This window comes from Sinocyclocheilus rhinocerous, unplaced genomic scaffold (genome assembly GCF_001515625.1).
Source record: "Sinocyclocheilus rhinocerous isolate Xijiao unplaced genomic scaffold, SAMN03320098_v1.1 scaffold3784, whole genome shotgun sequence".
NCBI lineage: Eukaryota > Metazoa > Chordata > Actinopteri > Cypriniformes > Cyprinidae > Sinocyclocheilus > Sinocyclocheilus rhinocerous.
Genome location: NW_015626425.1, coordinates 56,238 through 79,825, shown reverse-complemented (window position 1 = coordinate 79,825; position 23,588 = coordinate 56,238). Strand labels below are relative to the sequence as shown.

Below are 23,588 nucleotides of genomic sequence, written 5' to 3'. Positions count from 1 at the left end.
CGGTTTGGCCCCCCCAAACTCAAACGTCAAGCTACGCCTATGTTTCTCTCTCTCTCTCTCCCTCCCTACCATGAAGTAACTTGTGCATTGTTTTACTTACTTGTTTTTGACATATCCGACCGAACTACAAAGTTTCCAGTGATGTCTGTGAGAAAGGGATATTCACTCGACAAGCTCGCGCATCTGCGCCGCCGCTCGCTCAATCCACTCAGCGTGCTTTGCTCATCAGCTGGCGCAAATCAGCTATACAGGCATTAATACTGAATGTTTTATATTCATTGCATACATATACTTCGTAGACATCTTTAATCTCTAATAACTCCATTCTGCTGTCTGTTGTCTGTGTTTCTTTGTCTGAATATGGCACTTACCACATGCTGTGTGGCATCGGCGTTTGGTATCGGGGCATTTTAACGAGTACGATTACGAGTACAGGAGCTCAGTATCGGGCCCGATACCGATATCCCTAGTTCAAACATTAGGTTGGATCCAAATTTTTTTATGACGGGCAACATTTTCGATTTGATTGATACATTGTGAGGTCATATTTATTTTTTAACGTGCAAAAATTTTGGACAAACATTTCGGACTCGTGCAAGGACCTTAACAATGAAGGGAGTCAGGAACCCAATAGGATCAAAGATGCGGGATGATGTTTGCAACACATTTCTCTTGGTGTTGCCCTTCCCCTCAAAAATACTCAACAGTTGCTTGAAATCAAACAACCGGGGGTTGCTAAAGTCATCACTCTGTACTAAACCTAATACTTTTTGCATATTTCCACTGCTATCCAATACTAGATTTTGCTCCATTGTAGTTCCTGTAAATTACCGTAAGACTTTTGTTTATCTTTGGAAAACAAATTAAGATATTTTTGATGAAATCCGAGAGCTTTCTGACTTTACATAGACAGCAATGTAACTGAAATGTTCCCAGACCCAGAAACATAGTAAAGACATCATTAAAATTAGGACATCATTAAATTAGAATATTTTTACTTGTGCGCAAAGAAAATATTGTATATTTTACAGATATTGTATATAATAAACTGACACATAAATATATTATGAGACAGAACGCAGCTGTTTACCGTCACCGTAATGTGGGAATTATGATCATGCAATATTGACTGATGGATCGGCAGAGAGTAATTAAAGGGTTAGTTCATCCAAAAATGAAAATTAGCCCATGTTTTACTCACCCTCAAAGCATCCTAGGTGTATGTGACTTTCTTCTTTCAGTTGAATCCAATCGGAATTATATTAAAAATTATCCTGGTTCTTCCAAGCATTAGAATGGGAGTAGGTGGGTGTTTTTGTTCAACAGTCCAAAAGGTTGAATAAAGGCCTCCTTTAGCGGACCAATGCATTTTTGTATGAAAAATATCCATATTTAAAACATTATAAACACTTTTTTATCACTTCTGCTGACTGTTATATGTGCAAGCTGTTCTATTCTATTTAATGAAATATGAAGTAAACATGTGAATACATAATGTGCACACTTTTGGAGTAAAAGTTTGTATGTTGTGTAGCGAAGCACTGATCAAAGATAAATGGAAGCAAATGCGATTGAATATGTACAGTGTCTCATTATTCTATTCAAAATATCATTAACTCCCGACTGATTTTGCATTCCTGGCAGAAATAATAACTATTAGTGTCATTGTAACCAAGTATTATCATAAATAGTGGTCAAATATCAAAACTATCTAATCTCAAGGTCAAATCAGAATATTTACCATAAAAATGTTATTTGTGATAGAAAAAATAATATCACAAATACCCCCCTCTGGTTTGTTCACAAATCGCACCCTGTCTATGCAGGGTCAGAAAGCTCTCAGATTTCATCAAAAATATCTTCTGAAGATGAACTGAAGATGTCTTACGGGTTTGGAATGACATAAGGGTGAGTAATTAATTACAGAATTTTCATTTTTGGGTGAACTATCCGTTTAAGGCTTCCAAAGCCTTAGGCTGTTCTGACTCCATTTGTTGAATGTGATGTCTATTAGTTGCGGCTAATAGGAATGGACTTGGGGAAACTCTGAAACAACTATACACATTCGCATAATGCACAGCTCAGTCATCAGTTGGAGGACCATGTAACCACAGAAACCTGACAGCATCCTTTTCTTTTTCTGCCAGAGCAATCTGCAATAACGCTTTGGTGATGTCAGCAGTGAATGCAATTTTTTTCAATTGTAACTTGATAAGCACATCTAACAAATCAGGATTCAAGTTTGGTCCAGTGAGCAAGCAGTCGTTTAGTGATGGACAACCCTCCTCGTGTGAGGATGCGTCAAACACTACCCTTAGTTTAGTTGTTGTTTTGTCTTCTCTAAGCACAGCATGGTCTTTCTTTGCTTCCAAGTCAGTGACTGGAACATTTTCACAAATTACTTGCTGTAAATACTATTACATCTCTGTATTCTATGTAAAATGTTACATCAGCTTTTAGTTTTCTCTGCAGCTTTTCAAACCTTTTCTTAGCCACCCTGAAGTTATTTGAAGTTCTGGTTTATTTGGTTTCCAGGGTAACTCAACCTGATAACGTCCATCTGTAAAAGTTACTGTCTGGTTAAAATGTTGTACAGCTTCTATTTCTTCTGGACTTTTAGCTGTCTTGTTCAGTATGCCAAAAGACTCTACTTCCCAAAAGGAATACAACTGTTTCGAAATCTGTACATCTTCTAAACAAATTTGCATGCTGTGTCTGTTACAGTAGACATGGGAATTGGTTCTTGTACAGCCCGTTCAAAAATACTTTCCAGAATTACAAGAGATTCAGTTAATCTTTCGACTCTACCTGATACCACTTGCCAGTAGTAGTCTGAAAGTTCAGAATCATTAGTGTCCTCAGAGAAAAAAATCTGTCAGTTGCAGACCCTTAGCTTTGAGCTTCTTTTGCACATGTTCTCCAGGAACTTTTATGACAGCAGTACAGACTTGAAGAGTTCCAATTGCTGTGATTTCTATTATTTGAATCGTATTCCATACACTTTCAAGTGTCAACTTCACAATGTTGCGTTCTGTAATTACAGGACACCCTGCTCCATAAGTGTGAAGTTTCAGCTTCCCTCTATTCACTAAACTCTCTAGCTCAATACTTCTTTGACTGCCTCCATCCAACAAGCAATGTACTTATTTTCTACCTGCAGAACCCTCTATCCACGGTTTCACAGTTTGAAGCAGCACAGTCGTTTACCCATCAGCCCTTGGTTTACAGTGCTTGACACCAATGGCACAACAGCTTCAGAGCTAGTGTCTCTATCTTCTGCACTGTCATTGTTAATATTAGACTGCTTGTCATTTTGCTCACAGATGGACAAGTGATGCTTACATCCACCCTTAGCACAGGAAATTCCCTTTACCCTACAAAACTTTGATGAATGTTTAGGTCCCAAACAAACAAAACATTTCCCAATTTTTTCAGCTTGTCTTTTCTAGCAGACACTGAATATTCAGAGCAATTTTCAGGATTATGATTCAGATTCTCACAATATACACAAGCCTTGGGAGCATAACTAGCAATGTGCAGGGCAGCTGCAGATTACATTTTTTGAGCCTTGGCTCATGAGTCTATTCAGATTTGGTGAAAGATCTATTTGTTAACAGCCTGTCCTTTATTGAGCTTTCTGATCTAGTAAGTTGCAGTGCTCTTTCTCTGCTTTGCACTCCATTTTGTAGAAACTGAATAAGCTCAAGCACTTTCCATTCACCACCAGAGTCCAAATTGACAAGTATAGGCTAAATCAATGTCCTCTGGCATCAACTGGAATAACAGTGAACACAAAAGACTGACATAAATGTCACATGGAACACACAGATTCCAAACTCTGAATATGAATTTCACACTCATTATATAAACGTCTACACCGGACGCGAGCGGCGCAACAAAATTCTATAGAATCCATTATAATCAGTGATGCTATCTACACTGGATGCCGCGCGACACGACAAATCCCCGACAGTAAACTGCTGTAAACTGCATTCTATTTATGACGTACTGACACAAAGTTCAAATGATTTTTAACAGTAGCTTTGTCGCGTCTAGTGTAGACAGACTTTAGCTGTTGCGTCCTGTGTCCTGTGTCACTCAGGGCCTTTATGTCTGACGATCTCTTTACAGGAGTCAAATCAAGCAATTTTGATATGTGAGCACTGATGACAATATACTTCATTCCAAATCTATTCTGTAACAATCCAATGGCTGTGTTGTAATAACTGTCTGTGAGCCTTGATACTGCATTTGCTGCTGCATCAGCTGGGTATGTTCTCAAATAAGAAAGTTTTTTTCTTCTTACACAGCGCTGCATTATTATGAATAGCGGCTTCATACTGACTCCAAAGCTCCTGCCATTTGCTTATTTGTCAATAACTAATTTGGGTAGTCTGACAAACTGTGTTTCTGGCAGTCTGTAGTGGTTTGCATTGACATGTCTTTACCCATTTCTTGTTCGACCTATCTCTCCATCAGTCTCATTGCATGGGATTTCTACATAGTAATGCGGTCCTGGTAATCCAGCATGCTATCTTTCTCCCTCTCCAAATTGTCAGTGGGAGTTTCGTTTTCTATGATGTTTCTATGAAGATCCACCAAATTTTCCTCCTTCATTGATAACATTGACAGCAACTCATGCAATTTATCCCAGTGTAGTGGTTATTTACCAATCTCCTTTTCCAACTGAGTCAGCAACTCCTCTTCTTTTTCATCCACTCTAACTGTTCTGCCATCTTTATTTAATTCACTTTCACCTCAAACGTTCCATGTAATGTGCATGCAATTATCTTGCATGCTTTTTGTTTTGTATTTTGTTTTGTATCTAGTTTCTTTCATCTTGCTTGCATTGTGTACATAATTTTTGCTTGGTTTTATATTTTGTTTATGTTCATCCTTTGTATTTGGTTGCATGCTTGTTTGTTGTGTGCATGCAGTTTTCTTATTCTTTTGTATACTGGTTGTTGCATTAGTATTTGTTTGTATTCTGTTGTTTACTTGTTTATTGGTTGACTTTAAGAAAACACATTTAACTTGTTTTTACAAGAGGAAAGGAATAAAGACCATGTACTGCACCTGTGCCAATATAATTATTTAATTGAATAGCTTGAGTGGGCTTATTTCCCCTATCAGTCTTTTATTGACTGGTATTGACTCTGTAACATTGCTAATTGTGTTTATGAAATTAACCATGCCTGTGTCAGGCTTTGTGACTGTAGCAATCACACAACGCAGGACATACAACAAAAACAGTCTTTAATTAATCCAATTAAACACTCAGGAAACAACAGGAACAATAGTATGTGTGGGCAGGGCTTCATTGCATCCCCTCAAACTCCAGTAACAGCCCCACAGGGATGGACGATTTAGTGAGTCTTGTCACTAGAACACTTTTTGTAGTGATTGGGCTTCGGGATGAAAATGACCTTTGGCTTTTGCTTGGGGTCAGGCTCTGTGGTGGGTCCGAAAACCAGTTAGTATCTGGTGTGACCACCATTTGCCTTCATCATCTCCTTCGCATAGAGTTGATCAGGTTGTTGATTGTGGCCTGTGGAATGTTGGTCCACTCCTCTTCAATGGCTGTGCAAAGTTTGCTACGTGTACTAGCTAGTGTTAGACTAACCAAGACTTGTTACAGCACTTATGTATTATGGCTCTTTTGTTGGTCTTGATTGCTTCTGTTGTCCTCATTTGTAAGTCACTTTGGATAAAAGCGTCTGCTAAACGACTAAATGTAAATGTTAATCAAAAGTACAGTAAAAACAGTAATATTATGAAATATTAGTCTTGTGATGGCAAAGTGCTGCTCTTTTATGAATAGAAAGTTTAATAGAATGACATTTATTTAAATATATACATTTTTGTAACAATGTAGGTATTGACTGCCACTTTTGATCAATTTAATGCCTAAAAGTATTCATTTCTTTAAAAAAAAACTTTTGAACTGTAAATAGACAAAACTAACAAAAAATAACAAACAACTAACAAAAACAAAACATAATTTTTAGTTTTAAAAATTATGTTAGCTATAACAAAATAATACATTTAAGAGATAGTTCACTCAAGAGTATAAAGGCTGCATAACAAATCCATGTGCTTCGAGTGGATTAAGGTCTTCTGAAGAAGTGTGATTGCCTTACATGATTAGCAGATTTAATTTAGGCTTTTATTCACATACAAACAGAAACTTGTGTATGCGTGACGTGTGTGTGATGCAGCACTTGAAGTTTGTTCTAGCATGTGACATATATACATGAGGCATGCACAAGTGTGTATGTTTTGACGGAAATTTCAGTTTTATTTTATCTTATATTTTAATTTTAAATTAAACAAATAAATTGCATAAAAAATGGCCAATTGCTAACCCATTTGCCAATGGCTTTGTCAGTCGAGTTTAAAATGCTGTTGTAGATTTAAATCAAGCAATCATTAATGTGCTTTTCAGTAAGACCATTATTACAGCAACAGCCCATGTGACCCTGAGGTTAAGTGTACTGTAAGATGGTTTAGATAAATATGTCTGCAAAATGACAAATGAGCAGTTAAACTAAGAGACTGACTGCTTGTGCTGCTGTTTATATTTTGTCTCTTTGACAGAGTTCAGTAAATATTTAATCAAACCTTGATCTACTTGTTTTCTTTCATGTTTTGTTTTCATTTCTCTCAAAACCTCTGAGATTAGAGCAGGCATACTGGTTAATTTTTCCTTATTAACATTTTCCTTCTGTGTTTGTCAACACATGCTGCCAAATTTCATTTTTCTGTTTAATAGTTTTGTTTTCTTTCCTATTTTCTCAAAAGCTGTATTATTTTCAGTACAGCTTAAGATGAGATCTCTTAAATCAGTGGTTCTCAAACTTTTTATACCGAGTACCACCTCAGAAAACATTTGGCTCTCCAAGTACCACCATAATGACCAACATTAAAATACAGTAGCGTAGCAGGCCTACCTATTCAGCTACAGCTCTGCACAGTTAAAAAATGCGGCAGTTTTATTCCTAATAAGAATATTTATTGTTGTCAGCCACTTTAACATTGTAAATACACAGTTTGAACATTAACACTGCACAGTGCTTACAAACCTTAAAAAAACTTTAAAAAAAGATTACATTAAAATGTGTTGTACCTAAAAGTTAAATAAAAAATGTACTGTACTTAAATGTAAAAAAAAAAAAACTTTACTCAAATAAAGATTAAATTAAAATGTATTGTGTTTTAACATTAATTTATATTTAATTTAGTGATTCCTCTGCGTACCACTAGAGGAAGCCTGAGTACCACACTTTGAGAACCACTTTCTTAAATGAATATTTGCTGGTCAGTATCTCGACTGATCTGAAATCTCTGCTAAATGCAGCAGATTCAGACCAGACCACACAGCAAAAGGCATGGTACAATTGGACAGCTGCATCTGATTTTGCAGATAGTAAAAATGCACTTAAAAAGGCGTCTGTGGTGGGGTCATTTAAGACAGATAAGGTGATGTAAATATATGTATATACTGTGTATATACTGTACAGCTCTGGAAGGGACTGAAATAAGGGACCATTGAATCAGTATCTCTACATGTATGGCATGCATGTATGACCACCAAATAATTTAAATGTCACTCAACAACCGTAGAATGACATCAAGTGACCTACAAAAAGAATAGCAAACGGCAGCTGGGGTGAAGTCCTTGTGAAGGGCACATGAATCAAGCCACGTACAAGGTTGTCCTGGAAGAAAACTTGCTTCCCTCTGCTCTGACAGTGGTCCCCAACTCTGAGGATTGTTTTTTTTCAGCAGGACAATACTCAATCAAGGTGTGGATGGAGGACCAGCAGATCAAGACCCTATCATGGCCAGCCCAATCTCCAGACCTAAACCCCATTGAAAACTTCAATAGGAAGATGGATGGTCACAAGCCATCACACAAAGCCGAGCTGCTTGAATGTTTGCACCAGGAGTGGCATGAAGACAGCAATAAACTGACAGGGCGGTGGATAAATGCAGAGCACTAATTCCTAGTATGGGTAACCATACCTGGCCACATGTCAAATCACAAGACTGGTGAAGAAGAGCATACCAAGACGAATGAAAGCTGTGATTAAAAATCAGGTTTATTCCGCCAAATATTGGTTTCTGAACTCTTCCTAAGTTAAAACATTAATATTGCGTTGTTTAAAACGAATATGAACTTGTTATCTTTGCATTATTTGAGGTTATTTGGACCAGTTGGCATTTTCTGCAAATAATTGCTCTAAATGACAATATGGTTATTTGGAATTTGGGAGAAATGTTGTCAGTAGTTTATAGAATAAAACAAAAAAAATTTCATTTTACTCAAATACATACCAATAAATAGTAAAACCACTGAAACTGATAGTTTTGCAGTGGTCTCTTAATTTTTTTCCATAGCTGTATATAAAATACAGTATATACTGTATTTCTTTTTTGCATCTGAAAAGTTGACATATGCCATGTAAACACAAAACAAACTGATAAAAACACTCTGTTGCTTAATTTTACAAGTAGCACATTTCAACTTAGGAAAAGTTATTTATATGTAAAAGTATTGTGCATGTTCAATTCACAGTTGTGGTCAAAAGTTTACATCTCTGCCGAATCTGCCAAATGTTAATTTTAACAAAACAAGAAAGATAATAAAAATTGCATGTTGTGTGTTTTTTTTTGTGTGTGTACTGCCCTGATTAAGCTATTTCTCATTAAATACTACTACTACTACTAATAATAATGTAAACCAAAGGTCGTGGGTTTGAGTCTCTGTACCGGCAGGGATAGTAGGTGGAGGGAGTGAATGACCAGCGGTCTATTCCACCTTCAATATCACGACTAAGGTGAGATCTTTGAGCAAGGCACCGAATCCCCAACTGCTCCCCGGGTGCCGCAGCAATAATGACTGCCCACTGCTCCGGGTGTGTGTTTATGGTGTGTGTGTGTGTTTGTTCACTATTCACTGCTGTGTCTGAGTGCACTTGGATGGGTTAAATGCAGAGCACACCATACATAGCCACACGTCACGTCCTTTAAAAAAGTTTACCAAAGTTTGCCATGATTGTTTGCCATGTTGTCATATGTTTATGTAGTGTGAACCATTACTGTCTGCATTTTAAAACTCTCTGTGCAAATGCAGACAGAGTGACTAATCATTCTTGAATGGCCATTGCTACTACTGGCATGCTGCACTCTCTTTGTGCAGTATCACTTCTCTGCATTGGTCTTTGAATAATTTATTTTATGCAGAGTTTGAAAGGTTATATGGCACAGTAAATTACTCTTTTCATTACCACCACCATGGGCCAAACCATGCATTACATTTAGTTTCATTAAAAATTGTTTCAGGCGATGTGATTACAAATTTAGGGGGCCACAGAGGGGTCCAAGCTTGTTGACACCCCTGAATACATATGTACTGTATATATTTTTCTGTCATCTTTTCACATTATTTATATATAGTAGTGTGTTGAGTGTTTACACAATACATACCAACACAACAAATGTGTGGTTTTGAATTATTTTATTTAATAGTGTTGCCATTACCAATGTTGAAACTCTTGTTTTTGCTCTGTTTTCTTAAGTATCCGGCTCTCTGCTTCTCTTCTCCATCATGCCGTTAGCGCTTCTTTGTTCAGAATCATCTCTTCCTGTCTTCTGTCTGTCTATTAGTGCTTTCTCCCTGCAGTGATCAGTGACCTTGGCAGCTGAAAAGAGAGAGAGGGTGGACTTTTCCTGATTTTGCGTTTCATTTGAATCCAAGTTTATGAAACTAAAATGGCTTCAACTTCATATTTAATGAAAATATCTCACAGGAGACAAGTTTTATAAATGTTGTTTCTTAACTATTTTTACCCTGAGAGTCCTGAGAAATCATAATTTTCCTGTATACACATTATAATATACACTTAATTAAATAGTATGTGTAACAAGATCACTGTGAAATGTTGTTGACTGTTCATTCAGGAGTGTTTTCCCCCCAACATTTCATTAATATAGTAAATGTGTGTGTACATGTGCAAATGTTTTTCAGGCATGGGCTGCACAGCATGATCCTGGTCCCTCTGAACACACCAGGAGTAAAGAAGATAAGACCGCTTACCGTTTTCGGTCAGGACGGTGAGTTCTGAGTAACACAATCTACCTTGCCACATGAAGCTTATCAGATCCTCACCTCAGGTTCACTCTTTGCTGATCCATTTTCATGTCTGTGCTTTAACTTGTGTCTCACTATCGCTCCACACCCATATCACAACACTCACTCTCTCATCATCCTCTGTTTGATTCTCTCTGTGTTTCCACTTCTGTCTTTCCACCTCCTTATCATTTTCAGTATGATGCAACGCATATTGAAGATTGTGTGTATTGTGGGCCCTCTGAGGGTTCCCTTGCTTTTACTATAGAGTGAGATGTTTTTATCTGTGTAGATGCAATCCATGGTGGCCATTTTGAGATCCACTTTGACAATGTGAGGGTTCCTGCTTCCAACATTCTTCTTGGTGAGATTCATTTATCATAATCTGTGTGTGTGTGTCTGTTTGTTGGTGCATGTACTCACCTACTGTATGTGTGTGTACACTTTCTGCAGACTAATGAGCCCACAAAAACTTAAATAACTTTAGTGCCTCGGACACTTATTCACAGGGGTGAAATCAGAAATTATTGATTGATTGATTTAGTGGAATACTAGAAATTCATTTAAATTCATTTATTTAACCATAATTGATTTTGCTTAAAGCATTCAAAGGAGGTACATAACAAAATGAATTTACCTTGTGGGTATTCACTGTCTTTTGTTTTTGTTTTTTTATTAAAATGACTTGGTCAGTTTGCCATACAGAGAATTATGCTTGATATATAATTATATAATCAGTCTGATTAATGCCTGGTTGGCATTTGATTCACTGATTCATTAGTTAGATTAATTGTTTGCTTTCTGATTGGTTGGTTATAGGTGAAGGGCGGGGCTTTGAGATTGCTCAGGGGCGGCTGGGACCAGGTAGACTTCATCACTGCATGAGGGCTGTGGGGCTGGCAGAGTGGGCACTGGAGTTGCTATGCCAACGCGCAGCCCATAGACAAGCTTTTGGAAAGAGGCTTTACCAACACGTATGTAGACATATACGATTTATGTGCTGTTTGTTGTGTGCAACCTTGGATCAATTTTTTATGAAGGCAGAATTTTTATTTATATATTTTTTTGTACAACCCGTTGTTATCATTAGAAAAGCCAGGCCAATAAAAATTGCTAGAGAAATCTTCTGAAATTTACTCTTTATCTCAGAGTAAACAGCGCATTACTGACACCCAGTGGAAAAGCGTTTCATTGCAACTGGTGTATTTGTACCTCATGCATCAATCCTGTAGTTTTGTTTTGGTTTGATTTAAAGTATGCAATATAGTCAGTTTGTTGTTGGTAATGTGCAATAATGCGGTTTGCATTGCATTGTAGGAGGTGGTAGCTCATTGGATAGCTGAGTGTCGAATCGCCATTTCGCAGTCACGTTTGTTAACACTACATGCTGCTCACACATTGGACACACAGGGCAACAAGGCTGCAAGGAAACAGGTAAAATATTGTTATTTTAATTCTTATTTTTCTTTGATTTTGTGAATTGCAAGTGAAATAATCTTGACACATCAAATGTCTGTCTTACTCACCCCCTTCTGTCTGTTTGCCTGTCTCTGTTAAAGATCTCAGTCATTCCTACCTATTGCATGAACTGACACTCCAATAGATGATGGAAGATGTTCAGAAATCAACTCTGACAGAATGACCTCATAAGCACACACACACACACACCAAATAGACACTCCTGCAGTTCATCTCAGAACTCATCCCCTCTCTTTCTGTCACTTTGTGTCAACAGATGTGTCTGTGGGAGTGATATGTTAACCCCAGAGAGCAGTAGAAGCTCTCTGAATTTTGACACACTGATAGATGAGCCTAATTAGAGTGTGATAATAACATTATAGCACAATAAACAGGAATATCACTGAACATGTAAAATTGGGAAAGAGTCTTGTTGATGCATGAAATTTAAAAAGTTAATATATTATTAAGGTTATCTTAATGCAGTGGTTCTTAAATTTTTTGGTTACTCCTCCCTGTAAAACCTAAATGTGAGGCTCCCCTGGTGGCCGTGCCCCACACTTTAAGAACCACTTTCTTAATGTTACTGCAAGGGCTTTAAACCTGGGGTTCAGGTGTCTGAAAGGGGATGCAAAGGAATCTTTGAACAGACTGAAATATTGTTTTCAGAGCTTTTCAATTTCATGTGTGTCCATAAGATATTAATAAGAAAAAAAATTCTGCGGCAATTGAGCAAAATAGAAGATATAATTGGGTGCGTAGATTCAATCAATGGAAAAAATACAAAAAGCAAAAGGGAATCCGCACACCAGACAATATGCAAAGTTCAAGGTCCTTCGAACAAAAATGTATTACCGAAGATTTACATGGAAGTTGCAACAAAAAACTAAAGTGCACTAACAAAACTGTGCATCTGCACATACTAGGCTTTCTTGGAATACCTATGAGATGAATGAATTCGGAGAGAGCACATTCTTTTGATCCTTCAGTTAGGAAAGTTTCAAGACACAGTAATAAATATCATTTGTTGTACCACATTTAGTCCTTTCGGTGATGAAATAAAAATATTACCTCAAAGCATTGGCATGTGTTATCAGTTGACCATGTTGAAAAAAAATATTTTTAACGATTTAGCACTTTTTGTTTACTCTATAGGACGAACTTTTAAAGATCGTTTGGTACATGCAGATTGTGATGTGCCAGTGGGTGGATGGGTCAAGCCTCTGGAAGACCCTAAAGGTTTTTTTTCCCCCCTGCAGACATTGTTATTCTTGTTGATATTGTTATTCTTGTTGCAATTTTAAGAAAGTTAACACATTTAATAGTTTTGCTACGAAAAAACAACATAGAATAACTAGTTTTATCACTTGCAGTTCTGCTAATGTTGTTCACATCTTGACTTGTCCATGCGGGCTACAATACATTGGTAAAACAAAGAGACAACTTTGTACCCAAATTGAGCATCATAGTTCTATATGTAGGGGTGATTTAAAATCTCCAGTAGCTAGACACTTTCAGGATGCAAATCACCCTGTACAAACTTTAGCTGTTTGTGAAACTGACCGAATTCATTCATCTCGTAGATATTCTGACACTGATCAAAGACTACTACAATGGGAAATCCGCTGGATCTTTCAGGTTAAAACTGAACAAACTTTTGGTCTTAATGAAACTTTAAAGCTTTCCTGCTTTCTATAGGGGTTTTTCCTGTCCATTAGATCAGTTTTTTTACTTTGGAGTTGTGAACCCCACCCACATGGGTGGTGATTGTTAATTACTATTTGCATTTTCAATTAATTGTCCATCTGATTCAGTTATTCATCTGATGTCTCTAATTTGGGCCTTGAACTTCTTAAATGTTTATTAACCATTGTTGTAATCTTTACCAATCTTTTTTTTTTTTATGCTTTTGCATTCGCTGACAAAACATGTGTTCCTTCAACTACATTTGTTTGCAAAACTGTTCCACTCCTCCTTCTGAACAGTATTGCTTTCCCTAGAGAAATTTAGCATTTGATCACAAAAGTATTGAAATATAGTTTTCCCCCCAACCTCATATAATTTCTATCACCATATTATTCTATTTTACATTTGCTTACAAAGGTTTACCTACATGAAACTCAAAATCATTGAAATCTAATTTTTCCTCATTTAATTTATTCCCATCACTTTGTCCCTTTAGGAGCTACGTACTTTGACATTAAAAAGTTTTAAAACACCAGTGTTAATGTACCCCAAAAAGTTGACAAAATGAACAGAGCACCGAGAAAGTAAAAAAAACAAAACAAAAAAACATTTCCATGGTTGTGATCAGGCCCGGCCCTGCGCCAGGATGACAAAACTGGGAGGGCATTTCAATCCCATGAGGGGGCGCCACTACTTATAATGCACAATGACAAAGCAGACACGGATGCACCCATGTGCTCATATAAAAAGCTGGCTAATTTATAGTAAATTTTTAAAGATATTTTAAAACATTTGCTGCATGGTTAAAAATACAATATAAAATAGCATTTTTGAGAGACAACCCCCCCCCCCATATATTATAAATACAGATAAACATAGCTAAAATCTTTTTTTAGCTATTTATTCATTTTATATATATGTTTTTATTCAGTTTTTCTCCATTCATAGAATTGCATATATTTTGGACTATATGGACTTCAGCTTTATTTCAATTAACAGAAATGTTTTTAATACTTTTAGTTAACTTTATTAACCCTACCTGAATGGCAAAACATCCATAGAACTGCAGTACACTTTCAATTTTCCAGCTGTTTTAAGCCACAAATATTTACAAATATTCACAAAATAGTTCATGCCGGTCTGGGACAAAAAGCCAGGAGTCTCACAGTCATCCAGGCCACTCCAAAAACCTACAGCTGTTGCAAACATAATTTACATTACTTTTAAGAATAATGACAGAAATGCCTATCTTTTGTGTGTTAACTCTCCTTTTTTTTTATCGGTTTTATTTTGATAAACATGACACAATACACTATAGCATTAAAATTACATGAAAAGAGTTTCATGTTCAAGCAACCTGTTAAACCCTGTTTAATTGTGAATTAGCTGTCATCATCAGACCTCATGTAGCCGCCCTGGAGAAACTGCTATGACCGTAATCAGCCGTCTGATTGTGAATCACAAATCAAACACAACTTTATGCATTTAGAAAGCGCCCATGCTCCTCCAATTAATAATTCATTAATGGTTTAAATAATTAACATTCACTTTAACATTCGTCATGTGGGGGCCGGGGCCTGGTCTTGATGTAACCATTTGGCTATAAAAAAAAAAAAACTGTTTCAGTAGGAAGTAAAAAAAAAAAAAAAAATCCATTGGGTCTGTAAACATCTTTATTTACTTCAATAATGAAAAATGATTGTTCATTAATAAACACACACACACACACACACACACACATGCCTTTTTCCAAATCCTCCTTCTAGCCCTGAACTCTCTCCAATTACACATACTTATCACCGTCTATTGTGTTCCATTCCAGCTGTGGTAGGGGCCTTTTACCCACAATGCAGTTCCCTAGGGTCAGCCAGAATAGCAAGGCTCCATGTCCCGCTGGCTGTAGTCATGGTAACACAGCATCAGGCTTCCACAAAAAAAATATGGAGGAATCAGATTCTTGCAGCAATTCTATTAATGTTAGCCTCCCTGCTGTTTCTTCATTGCTGAACCAACACCTTGTGTTTGCTTCATATTGTGGGTTTGGAGAAAAGCCACACACCTTAAGCACTTCTCCTGCTGAGGAGGTTTTAAAAGTGTATACATACACACTGTGTTCGGCCTGTTTCTGAATCATACCCACATTATGCACATGTCCAGGAGATTGGTGATTGTAATGAGGCCCGGTCCTCCAGCAGATGGGCAAACATGATTGCAAATCTCAAATTTATCTTCTTATGTTTGTGTATTTAAAATTAAATGCCTTATTGGATGCATACCAGATCCACACAAATCTATAATTGTATGAAACATCTGAATATTACAATAGTGAAATGGAATCTTATTAGCTATTACTGCATGTACCTGTGGGGATGCTGATGCCTGTAAGATCCCAGTGTGGCGCTTTTTCATTAGACCTCTCTCAAATGAAGGACGTAACCAAAACAAACACACACACACACATCTGCCACCCACGTTTACTGAACATCTTGTCTAAATATTTTTTCTTCATTAGATCGCTATGATAAAGGTGGCAGCAGGCAGGATGGCGAGTAAGGTGGTGGACTGTGCCATTCAGGTTTATGGGGGTGCCGGAGTGTCTGATGACTTCCCACTAGCAGAAATGTGAGAAAACTATTTTTAGTTTCTGTATTTTTTTGTATATTTTTTCCTGATAGCTTGTGTACATTATACAGTACTTGCTGAATGTAAGAGTTGAATGAGTTTGAGTTTTTAAATTATTTTTAAATTATTTCTTTATAGTGACAATACCATATTACCATAAAATACAAAGAACAATGCTTGTAAACGGCTCCTTTTTCATTTTTTTTCCCAAAAAACTAAAAACAAGAATTCAGCTTAATTTTTTTCAGTTTTAGATTTCGACAGGTGGGCGGGAATTAAATGCCCCTTTCTGCTGATTGGTCAGCAGCTTAGTGATGGGAAGTTCGGCTTTTTCCAAAGATTCGTCTCTTTTGGCTCGGCTCCCAAATGGCTCTTTATTTAGTATCACTCTAAGCCTTCTATTTTAGCCCAATTTAGCAATTGTGAATGGTTTGTGTGTTGGTAAGCAATTTTTTATTCAGTGTTTTCATAAAAGCCTTATTTTTATGCTTTTTTTTCGTTACAAAAAATACACAGATACTATTATTTAACATTTTAATAACACTTTAATAATAACACTTTAGTCTTTAGTGCAGGTTGGCATTCAGAAATATCAGATGCCTCAGGTTGGATCTGCTGCTGCGATTTCTCCTCTCTGTGATTATTTGTCCTGCTTTTGAAAAAACTCTCTCTGAGCGGACCGATGTTGCAACAAATTGCAGTGTCTTCCTACCTTAACCAACGCGCTTGCGTTTAAATCCGGCTCCCCCGTCTCTCTGTCGCTCTGTGTACCTGGCCTGTACCACTACACTCGCTATCTTCAGAGCGTGTGTCCCCCTCCCTTCTTTCACATAATGGTATGATCCTAGTCTGTCCTCCCTTGTGATTAGCCGCATGTGTATTTATTTATTTTTTTGTAACGAAAAAATGCATAAAAATAAGGCTTTTTTTTATAAAGCTACAGGCACACTGTAGCAGGAGTCAGATTTCACTGATCACGTGAAGAGAGGCGCTTGCAGTGCGAATGCTTCAGGTGTAGAGCCTGGTTTATAGGCTACTTGCCGTGTCAGCACAAGCGCGAAGGTGCGGAGATGGTCCTCACTGCAGAACACAAGATCCAGGGCGCGTGGTTGGATCCAGATCCAGCTCCTCCCACCTTACATATACCTAAACCTACCAATCTCCACCCCCTAGATGTGGATCCAACCACGCCCCCTGGATCTTGTGTTCTGCAGTGAAGGGCTACTGAATATTTGCATCATTTTTACCGCGTGCGGCGCGCACCTTTAGTAGCCCCTCACTGCAGAACACAAGATCCAGGGGGCGTGGTTGGATCCACATCTAAGGGGTGGAGATTGGTAGGCTTAGGGGTGGAGATGGGTGGGATTAGGGATCAGGGGGTGGAGACGGGTAGGTTTTGGTATGTGTACGGTGGGAGGAGTTGGATCTGGATCCAACCACGCCCCCTGGATCTTGTGTTCTGCAGTGAGCAAATTATGGAAGACGGTGGTTCGTTTTTGTTAATAATCGTTATGTAAGCTAGTTTGTCATTATAGCCTACTGTTTTATTGTTGTTGTGCTTTTTAATTAAAAATAACAATGAATCAATCTTTTGTTTTAGTCTTATAAAGTGAAAGGTGTATAAATATAAGCAAAACAGACAATTAGCTTTTCTTGTAAAATGTGACACCAAGATCGCGAATTCGAAAGTGAAAGCGTCCAAAGTCCGGCTTATAACACAGGAAAAGGGGAATGAAAAAGAAGCCGTTTTCTCATTTTTTACTTTCAATATTAAATAAAAAAATGAGTGAACGAATGATACACGAATTATTGTATTTCAAAGATATATATACTGTACCATTTAAGTGCCATGGTGCATGAATATACAGTATTGAGAACTAGTAATAATATACTAGTATTAATAACTAGTATTAGTGTAGTAAAATTATTATTAATAAAAATAATAATAAAAGCTGTTTATTTCATCATCTAATTCTTATTGAGGTGATGTATGATAATTGTAAATAACAATTATACTAGAATTAGTAATATATCATTTGTTAATAGTAAATCATATTATTATTATAGATGTGCTGTATAATAATTGTAAATAACCTAATTATTATTATTATTATTACTATTTTTAATTATTTTTTAATGCCATGAACAAACATTTATTTTGCATCTATATGATATTTTACATCTATTTGAGAATTTTTAAAGGATTTTAGTGCTGGGATGACATATTAAAAACATTTTTGTGTGCTTATATGTTCATATAGGTATGCTTATGCACGGACACTACGCATAGCTGATGGACCTGATGAGGTTCATTTGTCCTCCATTGCTCTCCTTGAGCTCAGAGACCAACGGAGACGAGCCCAAGCTAAACTCTGATTCACCTCAAATCAGCCAGACACATAACTTCCCAATTATTTCCTGAAAACTTCTAAAGGCTCTCTGTCTGTCTTAGAAAAACAGCTCATCTCAGATGACCTAGTGAAAGAAACAGAAATAAGCGATGAATCATACTCGAAGATTTCCAGCTGCTAATCTAAAATGAATAATGAGAAATGCATTATGGGATATCACAAGTATGTAAATAATAGAAAGAAAATGTATGAAAAATTTAAGGCATACCCTTAATTGACTGACTGTACTTTAACACCAGCATCTGCCTTACAAATTAAATTTAATGTAGATCAATATTAATCTATGTAAATTAATGTATAATGTTTTCCTTTTAATTTTAATTCTGTAATCAAATGTACCTGTTTTCTAAATGAGAATACAGCACATTATAGAGCACAGTTCATATATTACTGTTTTTTTTTTTTTGTTAACTAACTTTTCTCTTCCTCTCTCACACATGGGCAATTTCAGTTTTCGTCAGACTTAAGCAGACAGGTGCGAAAAATGTGTGTGCTGAAATGTTGTAGCTCTCCGTGTCTCCATGTCATGGCTACCACCCAGAGTTTCCACTCCACATCATCACGTCTTATTTAGACTTCCTAAAATCTGGTGTTTATAAATGCACTTGTGTGTGTGTGTGTGTGTGTGTGTGTGTATGTCGGTTGGATTACTCAGGCATTGGGCCAGTGCATTTTGTCAGTCCCTCCTTCAAAACTGGAACGACTCTATGCACAGGTGGGCTGGGATTTTGGTTTCTTAAACACATGCACACACAGACAACAATGGGCCTTCTGTAGCTATAGACAACTTCTGAGTGTTTCCTCTCTAAATGGGCATCACCGATCTCTGTGCCAAAGTGCTCTGGCAGTCTGCAAGCATACTGGCTGGTCTTGCACAACCAGACAAGTCTGCTCCACTTTGCCGTGCATTTGGCCAAAATTCGCCCACTGAGATAGGAAACCATTGTTTGACTAACATCTAAAGCTATAAACCACAGATTTGTTTCCAGGCTGACTGATAAAATAAGCTGTGCACACCGACTCTTAGAAACCAGCCAATCAGATTAGTGCTTGCCAGATCTAGAAAGTGCTTTCCAGCATGTGCAATATGCCTCAGACAGTCAGTGAACCGACTTTTTTAGATATTAAACGTTATGAAATGTTTAATGATTAAAATGCTATTTCATTTAATCTGTTTTATGTGAAGTAGTTCAGACCATTCAAATTAAAGTTTATTTAATCATAAATCTACAAAAGATATATTTGTTCAAGCGGTGTATAGAGACTTATATAACTTAGTACAATGGTCACCAACCTTTTTAGGCCCAAGATCCCTGACCTCGGCCTTTATGAAAGACAAGATCTACCTATTGAAGAATTGATAGAAAAAGACATCCCAGATTGTGCTTCAAATTTGAGGCCTTTTAGCTACTTAGTATTTTAATTAGTGACCCTTCAGTGATACATTAATATAACCCCAGAAATGTAATGCATTTTTGTACTTATTTTACTGTTATTTTCGGGATCTACTGGGACAGTGATAAAGATCTACCAGTCGATCGTGATCGACGGGTTGGCGACCACTGACTTAGTACAACATTGTTCAGAATCATATTAGCAAAAGATAATTCAACTATAATCTTTTTTCTAAAGGAGTAGTATGCATATTTCAAAGCTTAGTATGCTGTATATATATGTTTATATTTAAGTCATTTTTGTTTATGTTAGATAATTAAATGTGGGACTGTCCAGTTATTGTCATTAATTGTGATCACATTATCTGCACAGAGTCTGTGTGATCTCATGGCACTCTTTAAGTAAATGAGCTAGAACGTTAACAGGAAGTACAGCTTAAGTGCTTCAAAGAGCCTCTCATGAGCATGTGTTATTCCTTGCGTTCTTCTTTCTCTTGGGTGCACTTCTTCTGGATCTCTTCTTCACAGACTAAAATAGAAATAGAGCTGTAGTTCCAACATTTGACACCAAATTGTCAGATAATGTATATGTTTAAGATAACTCACCTTTAATGCAGCCACTTTGGGATGGGACACACCCTCAAAGTGTCTATGAACACTTACGACCTGTCATGGAGATCCAGTTTCTTATTTTATTTTTTAAGCCTTTTTGAAAACATACTGTACTGTAGCAGCAAGATAGTACAGTGGTATTAGAAAATAATACCATGGTGCGCTCTTAAAAATAAAAGTTCTTTATTGGCATTTATGGTCCCATAAATGGAAATAACTGTGAAAAGCCCCCTTTTGGAACCTTTATTTATATACCATTTTGATAAATTGCACTACTAATGGCCTTTTAAGTCTAATTTGTGTTAGACTATCACTTTGATTATTTGTGTTGATGATATTTTGATTGTGGATACACACCTGCAGTGGGTTGGTTGCGTGGTTATGGGAAAGAAGTGAGTAAGAGCCGATGCGAGATCTGTGGGACTTTTTTTTACTAGCAGTCAAATGTCGCCTCGACCTGTCAGTCTAAAGCACAGAACAGAAAGTATGTGAGCGTTTATTTTTATTTTGTTTCTGTTTTTGTCCAGTGTATAGAAGTGTTACTGTGTTACATGAATGCATTCTCTCACCTGGATGAGTGTGTTAGGAGATCCTTTGACTGAATAAGATCCAGGCCGCTGAGTGAGTTGAGTTTGTCTTCGAGCCCTCATCTGAAAAAAGAGAAATAGATGTTGGCAGATTTGCAGATCAGACCCATACATAATCTGCCTACTTTTTGGCTCAGATTTTTTTTTTTACTGTTTTTAAAATAATTCATACTTTAATTCAGCAATTTAAATTGATCAAATGTGACAGAGACTCACCAGAGAAGATAAGGGCTCATCTTTAACCTATGAAAGTACATGAAAGAGGATTATTATTGGGATATGTATTATTTTTATAGCAATTTATTGATTCAAACTAATTTCAAATTAGAGATGAAGTGTTGATCTGGCCTCCACAGTTGGAAATAAATAAATAAATACATACATACATACATACATAAATAAGACTTTGGAGATTATTTGTTCAGAGAATAATTCACAATGACCTGTGTAGTTTATTTAATTACCTTTCTCTGGAGTCTGTATATTACCAGAGAGCTAATAAACTAATATATTTGGTAATATATAAACTAATAAAGCTCTGATAATTGCCCACTCTAAAACATATTGCCTTTCAGAGCACTTGTACCATTATATGTGCTTTGTAATTAATATATGTCTCCTTGACGGAGCCACCATTTAGTTTTGAAGCCACTAAAAGTAGTAATATCTAGATTAATAAGATTAATCACTCTCAGCACTCCTACTCTTTCCTCTATTTCATCCCTCCCTTTACACCTCATTGTGTTGAATACTATATTAATTTAAAACAAATTAGTCATCAAAGAAGTGCAGTGTTCATGGTGTTTGTCTGCTTTTTTAACCAGCCACATCTAGCAGAGTTCAGCAGATAGTTTCCTAGAAATTACCATTTCAGAAAACCAAGAAAAAGTAACTGTTGTTTTCCATATCCCATTGAACTATGCCAGAACCAGGTCAGAATCCACCAAAGCTGAAGTGCAATCTTAGAAAGTACTTTTTAATTTGTGTGATAGTTCACATACAGGTGTGTGTATTCACATCTATATGTTAACTCTGGACATGAGACTGAGGATATGGGAAACTTAGTAAGTGGAAAGTCAAATAGCGCCCTGGCACATTGAAATTCCACGGAAAGTTGGAGACATTTGTTCCTTTCAGGATATTTTGAGTTGACAGACCATTGAGTCAGCTCTTCAGACTCCACAGTAGCAAAGAGTGGAATGCCATCTGTCTCTGTGGTTCTGACTCCTCAAACACATCTGGTCAGTGTCTTTACTACCTCCTTTAATGTCTAAAAATACACATACATAATGCCTTATGGCCAGTATAATTGCCCTATTCTATTGCTTTGCCATTGTGACGTAAAACCAAGCTGGAATGGAAAATTGTTGTTTAGCATTCCAGGGCTCTTACTGTAGTCCTGTGTAGACCACAAACTACAAATTTGAGTCTTGTTTCTTATAGTGAGTTCAGTGATTTCTCAGATTATCTTATGCACAATTGTATTTTGATGTAGTGTGTAATTGTACTGTCACTATGTAATACATTTTTTATAAATGTGTAATTACACAAAAATTGCCCAAAGCCTAAACAACTGTACAAGTACCACTGAAAGGTTGTAGCTAAGATTAAATGTACTTTAAGCAAGCCACAATTCTTTTACATCTCAAATGGAACATATAACGTTTTTTAATCATGAAAGATCTGAAACCAGAAGCTACAGCGCTTACCTTGACCTCTGTAACCTGTGTGTTGACACAGTCCACACTCCTGCCCGTGCAGTCCAGAGCATGTGTGAGCAGACATCCCTGCAGACAGAGCAAAAAGACCCACAGCACCATGGCAATAGCTGCACGAGTGTGTTAGCGTGTTAAGAGACTGTCGGCTCTGTGGAGCTCTCTCTCTCAGTGCAGTAATTTTATACTCCCAGTCGTAATGGAGACCAGATGAGAGAGAAAAGACCATGCCAACCACACACACACACATACGCGTACACACACATATCCGCCTTTGTCCACATAGCAGGGAAACCTCAGACATACTCAAGCAAAACCCAAAAGCTTGCAACCGATATAAATAAATAAAAAATATATATCTTAGAGGACATATACACAATTGTATCATACATACTATTTAGCAAAAAGATACAGTGTCAGTTAATGGTAACAATGTTTCGAGAACAAAATGCAGAGAAACTTTGTTATAACTCTTGCTCCAAACTTTTCTAAAAGAGTTGACAGAGGAATTTGTGAGGCTGTTTGGGAAAAATCTTCCTTCTGTGGTCACATAATAATAACATTCCAGCCTCTGAGAAACATAGTGAGGATGCTTTGAAGTTACCATGTTCTTATACAAGAAAAGACATGCTCATAATATCCCATACAGTTTGACTGAAAGAAATTCAAAGCTGTTAAATAAACAACACACAGGGGATGTATGCACGCTTACACGTACACACTGAGTTAAACCTCAGAGGGCATAGAGGACATGGCATGGCTAACCTCCAGTTCCAGAGCTGAAGAGACTGCCAGGAACACTGGTTTGTCAGCTTCCAGAGTTTAAATTTTTCTTTTGAAAGGCCTTGCTTCCCATGTGTCTCTGTCATACACAAACACACAAACATTGTAGTTTGTATTAGAAACCTCTTAGGTTGCTAGGGTGTTCTGTGTGGTTTCTAGTGTGTTATGGATAGTTAGACCAGTGTTTC

The 23,588-nt window shown here is 37.0% G+C and overlaps 1 protein-coding gene across 1 annotated transcript in view; it reads left to right on the top strand.

The window, feature by feature from the left end:
* Positions 1–18,694, top strand: part of LOC107715568 (acyl-CoA dehydrogenase family member 11-like) — a 35,150-nt gene extending 16,456 nt beyond the window's left edge. The window contains exons 2-7 of the mRNA XM_016521715.1: positions 10,031–10,116; positions 10,425–10,496; positions 10,952–11,106; positions 11,450–11,566; positions 15,789–15,898; positions 18,160–18,694. Of these exons, the coding sequence (XP_016377201.1) occupies positions 10,031–10,116; positions 10,425–10,496; positions 10,952–11,106; positions 11,450–11,566; positions 15,789–15,898; positions 18,160–18,274 (655 nt within the window). The 3' untranslated portion in view covers positions 18,275–18,694. The remainder of the gene's footprint in view (positions 1–10,030; positions 10,117–10,424; positions 10,497–10,951; positions 11,107–11,449; positions 11,567–15,788; positions 15,899–18,159) is intronic.
* Positions 18,695–23,588: the final 4,894 nt, after the last annotated feature.